General features: G+C 40.6%; 1 protein-coding gene across 1 annotated transcript; it reads left to right on the forward strand.

The window, feature by feature from the left end:
• The first annotated feature begins 1,808 nt into the window (after positions 1–1,808).
• LOC139355109 (uncharacterized) lies at positions 1,809–9,856 on the forward strand. Its single transcript, XM_070999436.1, has 2 exons — positions 1,809–5,306; positions 9,184–9,856. Exon 2 carries the CDS (start codon positions 9,315–9,317, stop codon positions 9,648–9,650), a length of 336 nt encoding a protein of 111 aa, XP_070855537.1. The 5' UTR covers positions 1,809–5,306; positions 9,184–9,314; the 3' UTR covers positions 9,651–9,856.
• The last annotated feature ends 226 nt before the right edge of the window (positions 9,857–10,082 follow it).

The following is a 10,082-nucleotide window of genomic DNA, read 5'->3' on the forward strand; positions in this document are numbered from 1 at the left end:
TAATGACAATTAGGTCTTTGTAATGTTGCTCAATTGTTTTTGAAAATATGATTATGTCATCCATATAAACATGACATGTTTTACCCACTTGTTCTCTCAAAATATCGTCCATCGCTCGTTGGAATATTCTAGGAGCGTTTGTCAAACCGAAAGGCATTCTTAGGAATTCGTATTTCCCATTATTTATTGAAAATGAGGTTTTTTGTATGTCAGGTTCGTTCATGAGAATCTGATGAAATCCAGATTCCAAGTCAATTGTTGAAAAGTATTTGGCTTTTCCGAGATTTGATAAAATCACTGAAGGGTCCTGCATTGGATACCTATCAGGTATAGTATTTTCATTTAGTTTTTTATAGTCAATTACGAGTCTTAGTTTTGGAGTTCCATCTTCATTGAAACCCTTTTTTGGTACCACTAGTACTGGGGAATTATAAGGACTTCTACTTGGCCTTATAATTTCTTCTTTTAGCATTCGACTTATTTCAGAATTTACAAAATCTGAAGCTGATAGAGCATAAGGGTATTGTTTGCTGTAAATGGCCCTATCATTTACGGTGTTTATTTCACCGCGTATATCTGTCCTAAAAGGAATCTGCATATTTATTTTTGAATGCTCTTCATTTATAATATTTAATATTTCATTCTCCAGATCTTTTCTTTGATCTGCAGATGATATTTTTATGTTGTTTATTTTTTGATTGTCGGATAGTTCAACGACGGCGTGTTCAGAATTTTTCAATTCCAAACTTTTATTTTTGTCGGATATTTCAACGACGGCGTGTTCAGAATTTTTCAATTCCAAACTTTTATTTTTGTCGGATATTTCAACGACGGCGTGTTCGGAATTTTTAAATTCCAAACCTTTATTTTTGTCGGATATTTCAACGACGGCGTGTTCAGGATTTGTATATCCCAAACTAAATTCGCTTTGATTACCCATTTCGGATTCGGATCTGATTTGAGCCTTTTCATCAAAGTATTTTTTTAATATAAATTCTTTTAATGGAAGAATGGTGTTTTCTTCTGTTAAAGAATGTTGGTTTAAATTGTTTCCGTTGTCATAATTTAATTTCTCTTCTATTCCGTTATATTTAATAACTCCCTTAGCTGTATCAATCACAGCTCCTATTTTTTTCAATAGGTTATAGCCGATCAGTAGATCTGAGTCTAGCCCTTCTATTTCATAAAAAGTATACCGTGTATCCAAAATAGTTATTATATGATAATATTTAATTATTGAATATCCATTCACTGTGGATACTCTTTTGTATATTGGAAGCTCATTCTTATTTTTGTAAACTCCAGTTCTAATATAACACGAGGTTGCCCCAGTGTCAATTAATATTTTTAATTTTTTATTTATTTTCGGGTCGTTTCTAAATAAGTAGGGTAAGCCTACTCCTGACTTTTGTCTAAAAAATGGTTCTCCTCAATGTTGTTTAGTCTCATTGTCTTGTTAGCCGGTTGGTTAACAGTTCCAGTTGGTACCCTTTTATTTTGGGCTTGTCCTTGCTGAGTATTCTGGGTCTCAAACTTTTTTGTTTGATCCCACTTGTTTTGGCTATAATTATTATTTTGATATTTATTATAGTTTTGATTATAGCCGTTGTTAGCCCTATTCTGAACCTGGATAGACTCGTCTACCTCCATTGGTTCTGGCTTATTTTGTGGCTGCCTATATGTGTTCCACTGATTTTGTTGGTTATTATTAAATCTACCCTGGTTCCAGGAATTATTTTTGTTTTGATTATAATAACCATAGTTATTTTTGTTCTGGTTGTTGTCATGATTAAACCTTAAATTATTACTATTTCGATGGTTATTGTAATTGTTGTTTTGTTGTCTTTGCTTTTGGTTGAAATGTGTTTGTCCATTTCCACCAGAGTTTTGCTCACTATTTTTTCTCTGAGTGGTTGAGAAACTGTTTGCGAAATGCGCCCTCATGTTGTTGCTTTCCAATTCCTGAACTATGACCATTGCATTCGGTAGGTCAGGTGGATTCATTGAGAAAATTGTGTCTGAAATTTGGCCGTTTAGGCCGGTAATGAAAACTCTAAGAGCAGTCTTCCTATGTTTTTCATTCATTTCTGCTGTTATCGGTTTGTTTCTCCCGTAGGTCATAATTGTTTTATTAATAAGTAGAGTTAACTTTCTATTAACTGTACCATAATAATCCATAATTGATAATTTTCCCTGACTCAAAACACTTAGTTCCTGTTCAATAATATGAATAGGACGTTTGTCGCTAAAAACAAAGTCAAGTCTGGCCATTATGGCATCGAAATTTAATACCGTTCCGTTATGGGTTAAGGCATCGTTTGCCATTCCCGTTATTTTGTTTCTTAATATCGATAGGGCGGAATAAAATCTTTCACTCCCTCTGGCATATTGCCCCATGGCTATTTCAGCCGATTCTCTCCAGCTTACATATTTATCTTCTTCTCCTTTATATTCCCTAACAGATTTGATGATCTCATAAGATGTGTCGCACTTTATATTTGGATCTATAATCTCTATCTGATAATCTTCAACCGTTTTAACTTTATGAGAAAGCTGCGATCTTAAGTTAACGATCTCTTCCTTTAATGGATTCAATTCAAAATTTACAATTTGTTTAATTAAATCTCCTACATTTAACATGGTATTGTTTGTTATCGCCTGATGATGTTCTTGAGGCGAATTTATGTGGAGTCTTTTATTTGCTCCGTTCTGGCTTGTTGAAGGTTCTGACATTTTGAGAATATTTTCGAAATCAGAAATTAATTCTTCCACTTTGTATAATTATATTTTTTTTACAAATTTCTTATTAAATAATAATAATAATAAAAAAAAGGATTATATCGCTCACGAATCGTCCTCCTTATTTTTCTTGTCGTTGTTTTTGGGGTTGTTGTTTTTCTTGGATGATCCTGCTTGGGGTCGTCCTTCCTTTTTTTGTATTTTGGGGTCTTCCTTCTTTCTTCGGGTTTTTAAATTGATGTCTTCCTTCTTTCTTCAGTGTTTATTTCTTGGCGAGGGATTGCCCTTCAGCCTTTTTGTCTTTAAATGTCTTTTCGAAGATTTGTTTGTAGATTTTTGTTTTTAGATATTTTTTTAATTAAATTGTTTTTCCCAATGGTTATTTATTTCGATGAATTTTGTTGTCACTTTTTAAATTTTTTATTTTGTCCGAGCAGTGAATTTATGTTACGAACACTATTTTGTAATGTGAGATTTTAAGGGGATTATTCCATTAATTATTTTCCACCTTATTATTTTTTGATCAACACAAACTTTTTATTTTTTTGCCGGTTGTATAGAGTTTAAGGGGATTATTGCATTTATTAATTTCCACCTTATTTTTTTCAACACAGGCTTTATATTTTCGTCGGTTGTATCGGGTTGTTGGCGGCGCAAAATTCCTTTTTCACTTTTAAACTTTTTTGGGGTTTATTTAAAAGCTTTGCTTTAGAATTTTTTAATCACACGGCCCCACGTTGGGCGCCAATTAAATTTCTCACTAGTGAATTGATTAAAAAAATTTATTTTATTTTTTAACAATCACTTATTCACTATTACAATTTTACAATAGGTCGAACTTATTTAATTCACTGCTCTTGTATTTATTCTCGAATATTTGTTCTGCTCGATTCGGATCTCAAAAACGGACTGCCTGCTCTCTAGTTCAATGATCAATAATCAAACCTCGGCTTAAGAGATTTTATCCCCAAAAATTTATAAAGAGAAAGACTCAAGAGAGTCGGAAAATAGGATGATGCAATTTGCCAATTAAATTCGAAGTCCAATCTTGGCCGGAAATTGGTGTTTACATTAACGGAGTTTAGGGACCGCTTTGGGGATCTTTTTGTTTACGTTAGCGGACTCGGGACTCGCTTTGGGGATCTTTTGTTTACGTTAGCGGACTCAGGGCTCGCTTGGGACTCCGATTGTTTACAATATCGGTTTGGATGTTTACAGCATCCGTTTGATTCGGACTGCGTGAAATTGATCTGGGTGGGAATGATTTGGAGGCCTGCTTGGCAGAAATAGCTGACCACGGATTTATCTCGGGTCTGTCAGAGTTCTTTGGAAATTAGCTCTCGGCTCAAAGTTGTTTATAAATTGGGTAAGAGCCCCTAAATAATGTGTCATATAACTTACATACATTCGTTTGCCAGTTACATAATCCGCTTTTGCTAGGCAGGCAATTTATCGGCAAGAACAACAACAACCAAGTTAAAGGTTCCGTTGCATCTCGGCGACGCTTGTTAACCTCCACGTTTTCGCGGTAAAGGGTATACGGTGTTTTGTGCCTCTAACGCATTCGGACATTTTATGTTATTTCATTTTCTTTCCTTTCTCGTGATTGAAAAATGTCTGATACGGAAAACTCGGTTCGGGCTCAAAATGAATCCACAAGTGACGTCGACTACTACCGAGTCAAAGCCCAATCTATTTTGCGGCAAATGAGCTCGATGAAATGCTCTTTAAACGCTGATGCGGTTAATCAGTTTGACGAAGCTGATTTGCTGGCGCGAATGGAATGGATAAATTCCCTAAACCAGGCATTTGATTCTGCGCAGACATCGTTGGAAAGACTGGATTTTGCAGAGATCTCGAGCGACCATCGGATTGAATTTGCTGAAGTCTTCATGGATGTGAAGGCGAAACTAAGCCGAGGCTTGGCGGCTCATCGCAAGTCACAATTGCCGGCTTCAACCGCTGCAAATTCAACATCTATTGACATCACTAATAATGCGGATCTTTCTTTTCGATCTAGAAAGCCTCGGTTGCCAAATTTGGAAATTGCTCGTTTTCATGGATCCTACTCTGAGTGGCCGGATTTTCTTGCGACTTTCACTACGGTCATCGGAAATGATGATGAGCTAAGCGACATTGAAAAATTACAATATTTGCGTTCGAGTTTGTGCGGCGTGGCTCTGGAAACCATACGCTCGCTCGAACCCTCGAATGCTAATTTTAAAAAGGCTATGAACTTGCTGGTTAATCGATTTGATAATAAAGTTTAACACTTTCAGGCACATGTTCAGGCAATATTCGGTTTAAAGGGTGTCGAGAAGGGATCTTCGAAGGGTCTTCGGGAGCTGAGCGATTGCATAAATTCGCATCTGCGAGCAATTCGAACCCTGGCCAATACTCAACAAATCACTCGGAAACTGGATCAAAGGACGCGGGAAAAATGGGAAGAGGATTTGTCAATCACTGAGCTGTCTACCTGGGATGCTATGGAGTCGTTTTTGGAAAAGAGGTGCAGGATGATGGAAAACTTGGATCAAGCCTTGGTAACTCAAACACCAGGCCAGCAGGTGGGAAAAAACTTGCACAAATATAACCAAAATACACTTATTGCATCTGCTACTAACTCAAATCATTTGACATGCTTATTTTGCGATGCACGGGATCATTATTTGCCAAAGTGTTCTCGATTTTTAAATTTGAGTCCGAATCTTCGATATAGAGAAGCAAAGAAGTTGCACCTTTGCCTCAACTGTTTGCGCAAGGGGCATAGTTTGCAGCAATGCAAGTCGACTCACTGCAAGTATTGTCGCATGAAGCACCATTCATTATTACACATGAACCATGACCCATCCGCAACATCAACCTCATTTTCATCTCCATCATGCGACCCATCCTCGAGCTCTCAGCCATTACCATTACCATTACTTCATCAGCATTAGTATCAAGTTCGCATACATCATCGCATCCTGATCATCATTTACCAAGCCCTCCACCCAAAACCTTAAATATTTTGCCGATCGAGTACGTGTTGCTTCCAACTGCTATTATCTGTGTCAGAAATAGAATTGGAGCATTTATGCCTTGCCGAGCAATTTTAGATTCGGCCTCCCAGCTAAACTTCATAACCTCTCGCTTAGCTAGCCAACCAAACTTGAATCCCAGAAGATCGCAAACGTCGATTTCTGGGATAAGAGAATCTTCCATGATCTCTGATAAGACTGTCGATATTCTTGTTCAATCACGGGATGCAAGCTATCGTGCGGCAATCACAGCGGTTGTGACTCACAGTATTACTGATTATCAACCCCATTTCAATATAAATGCAACATCGTGGAGGATACCGCAAAACATTTCACTCGCTGACCCTAATTTCAATCAATCACAACGAATTGACCTTTTACTCGGCGCTGGGTTGTTTTTCGAAATAATTTCTATGGGACAAATTCATTTGGATAGGGCTTTGCCAACTCTTCAGAACACCAAGCTTGGTTGGATAGTCTCTGGAGGGTTATCATCGAACATGCCAACTCATAAATCGGTTTTACAAGCCAGCATCAAGGACCCAGCTGATCATTCCGATGACACACTTTCCGCCATTGTAAAGCGATTTTGGGAAATTGAGGACTTCACTTCGTCTAAGCCATCTTTATTGCTGGAAGACTTGCGATGTGAGCAACTTTTTACTGAAAATTGCATTCGACTTGGAAACGGCCAATACTCTGTTCGTCTCTTGACCACTTCCGGATTCGAATCTTAAGGTGATTCTTATTGCTTGGCTCGTCGTCGTTTCAAAAGTTTGGAAGCTAAATTAGATAGAAACCCAGCCCTGAAAGCTCAGTATTCATCGACCTAGGTCACATGTCTCTTGTAACTAAGGAACCGCTAGAAACACAATTCTTTTTGTCCCACCATTGCGTACATAAGCAGGAGAGCACGAGTACGAAGCTTCGTGTCGTTTTTGATGGATCTGCTAAATCAACTTCTGGTAGCTCTCTGAACGACTTACTTCTGACAGGACCAACAATTCAACAAAAAATCTTCAATATACTGCTTCGCTTTCGATTTTTTAAAGTTGCCCTTTGTGTAGATATCTGCAAGATGTACCGTTGCGTGCGTGTCTCGTACCCGAATGATTTCTTGCAGTGCATCGTTTGGAGAGAGAGCTCCAGGGAAGAGTTGAGTGTTTTTAAATTGAACACGGTGACTTATGGAACCAAGCCAGCTGCCTTCTTGGCTATAAGGGCCATGCATCAACTCTCTTACGATGAGGAGGAATCATTGGAGCAAAAATTGTTCGTAGAGATTTCTATGTGGATGATTTAATATCTGGTGGGGACTCAGTTGAGGAGGTGAGAGAATTTCGTCGTCAGGTGAAGGAACTACTGTCGCGAGGCCATTTTCCAATCCGCAAATGGTGTTCTAATGAGTCAGCAGCCCTTGAAGGAGAGTCTGAATGCGACAAGGAGCAGTTAATCAAATTTCACGATGGATCGGATGTCGCCAAGGCATTGGGGTTAGTCTGGGATCCATCTTCTGATCAGCTCCTATATCATTTTTCTCAACTGCCAACCAATCAACGACCCACTAAGAGGGTTGCATTGTCGACGATTGCCAAATTCTATGATCCACTCGGTTTAATAACTCCTATTATCACAAAATCTAAGATTTTTCTGCAATCCCTAGTGAGTGCGAACGTGGATTGGGATGATGCACTGCCAGAGCCCATTCTTTCGTCATGGGGGGAGTTGACCTCACAGTTATCGGTCGTACAGAACTTAAAATTCCCACGATTCGTACTGCAACCAAGGGCTTCCGTTGAGTTGCATGGATTCTGCGATGCTAGCATGTCAGCTTATGGAGCGTGTCTATACTTGCGATCGGAGACCAATGGAGAATCGAAAGTCCATCTGCTCTGTGCCAAGTCAAGGGTAGCTCCATTGAAGGCCTTAACAATTCCAAGACTAGAACTTTCCGCAGCGCTTTTATTGGCTGAGCTAATCGTAAACGCCAAGGAAGCCATAGATTTCGATTGCACCTTTCATTGCTGGTCGGACTCGTCCATTGTGTTGGCGTGGATTCGGCAACCTCCGAGGGAGTTTAACGTTTTCGTATCTAACAGAATCGCGAAAATTCAGGAAATGACGAAAGACATGTCTTGGCATCACGTTCCTACAAACTTGAACCCGGCAGACGTCGTGTCGCGAGGATGTACCCCAAGAGAATTGTTGGAACATTCCCTTTGGGCTAACGGGCCTCCATTCCTTCTGCAAAGCTCGTCAAATTGGCCGTCCATGCTAGACTCAGTAAAGGATCTTCCAGAGCGCCGTTCTGTGGCTCTAATTGGGGCCGTTTGCATAGACAGTTTATCAAACTGCAAATTCCTCAACTCTTTTTATAAGTTGCAGCGCTTATTTGCATACATTTATCGATTCATTTCAAATTGCAGAGCCAAATCTGCGTCGTTAAAAGGTCGACTTTCGGTGGAGGAGATCGACTCTGGAACTGTACTTCTTCTGAGGAGCATCCAACAGGTTAACTTGGCGAAGGAGTATGGATCTCTTAGCCAGGGCAAGCAGTTTCCACAGAAAAGCAAGCTGGTTTCGCTTAGGCCTATACTCGGCTCCGATGGGTTTCTTCGCGTGGGTGGAAGGCTTCAGAACGCAAACTTGGACTACGATATGAGGCATCCGATACTGTTGCCCAAGGATCATCCAGTCACCAAGGCGATCATCGTTTATTATCATGAGAAATATTTGCATGGAGGATCGCAGACGCTGCTTGCCGCATTACGGCAAAGGTACTGGCCGATTGGAGGCCGCAAGTTCGTCGCCAGCGTTATCAGCAAATGCGTCCGATGTTTCCGAATGAAGCCTGTTACTTGGGAGCACGTCATGGGTAGCCTTCCAGCAAATAGAGTGCAGCCTAGTCCAGCTTTTCATACCACAGGAGTGGACTATTGTGGGCCATTCTATCATAAGGCAGAGGCCAGAAATAAGGCACCCCACAAGTGCTATATCGCTGTCTTTGTCTGTTTTTCCACGAAGGCTGCTCATTTGGAAGTGGTCCAGGATCTCACGACGGATTCTTTCATCGCAGCGCTGAGAAGATTCATCAGCCTTAGAGGCAGTCCGCGTACCATTTGGAGTGACAATGCTACAAACTTTGTCGGTGCAAAGAGAGAGCTTGCCGAGCTAAAAGAGCTCCTTTTGAGCGAGCAGCGCACAGCATCGATATCTTCCGTCTGTTTAGCTGATGGGATCGATTGGAAGTTCATCCCTCCGCGTGCCCCGCACTTCGGTGGTTTATGGGAGGCCGCTGTGAAGTCAGCTAAATTTCACTTCTACAGAGTCGTCGGTGCATCCATCTTAGGCATCGAGGAATTAACAACTCTTGCATATGAGATTTCTGCCATCCTTAACTCCCGTCCACTCTGTCCAATTTCAGAAAATGCTGAAAGCCTTGAGGTGCTAACACCGGCGCATTTCCTGAAGGGTTCCAGCTACACTAAGTTTCCTGAGCCTGGCATTACTCATCTCCGCGAAGACCGCCTCAGCAGATGGCAGCGGGTTACCAAGATGCAGCAACATTTCTGGAAAAGGTGGAGCAGCGAGTATTTGTCCCTACTTCAAGAGAGGAGCAAGTGGCGCGTCGAAACGTCTAACATAAAGGTTGGACGCATAGTTTTGCTTAAGGAGGACAACGTTCCACCCTTGAGATGGCAGCTTGGATGCATCCAGGAAGTCATACCCGGCGGTGACGGAGTCATCAGAGTAGCTATGGTCCGCACAGCTACGGGTCTGATCAAGAGAGCCGTCGCCAAGCTAGCCGTTCTGCCCATCGATTCCGAGATAGTTGGAACCTTACCCCTTCCAACGAGGGGAGTATGTTCGGAGCAGATCGCCAGCGCCTAGTCATGCGCGCATAGGTGTACGACGGCACCTGCAGCGCTCTCTGCTTATCTCTCGCCTTCTTTCTTATACCACTAAAGCTGTCGCTTATCTATTCAGCAACTACTTTGTAAGCCTGCATATGTCTATATGAAGATCTTGGAGCCAAGCTTTTTACACATTCACAGTCCGTCTGCCGCTCCGAATAAACGCTATACATTTTAATATAACCTATTCGTGCGTTATTAATTATAAATATAAGGGTGGCATATTTGTTGTCTTCCCCACAAACAAATGCCAATGGTGATTTTAAATTTTAACCATTTCTTATTTATCAATCAGAAAACCCAAGAGCTTATAAAGGTTGCTCAAAGAATCTTCTTCCTGTCCATTAGCGTGCAAACAAGAAAGCATGGATGACAGCATCTTTATTTCAAAAATGGGTTTCAACGTGTG

Source organism: Drosophila suzukii, unplaced genomic scaffold (genome assembly GCF_043229965.1).
Source record: "Drosophila suzukii unplaced genomic scaffold, CBGP_Dsuzu_IsoJpt1.0 scf_9, whole genome shotgun sequence".
NCBI lineage: Eukaryota > Metazoa > Arthropoda > Insecta > Diptera > Drosophilidae > Drosophila > Drosophila suzukii.

Excerpts from the sequence above, each read along its gene's own strand:
- LOC139355109 (XM_070999436.1), top strand. The coding sequence starts at position 9,315 with ATGCAGCAACATTTCTGGAAAAGGTGGAGCAGCGAGTATTTGTCCCTA.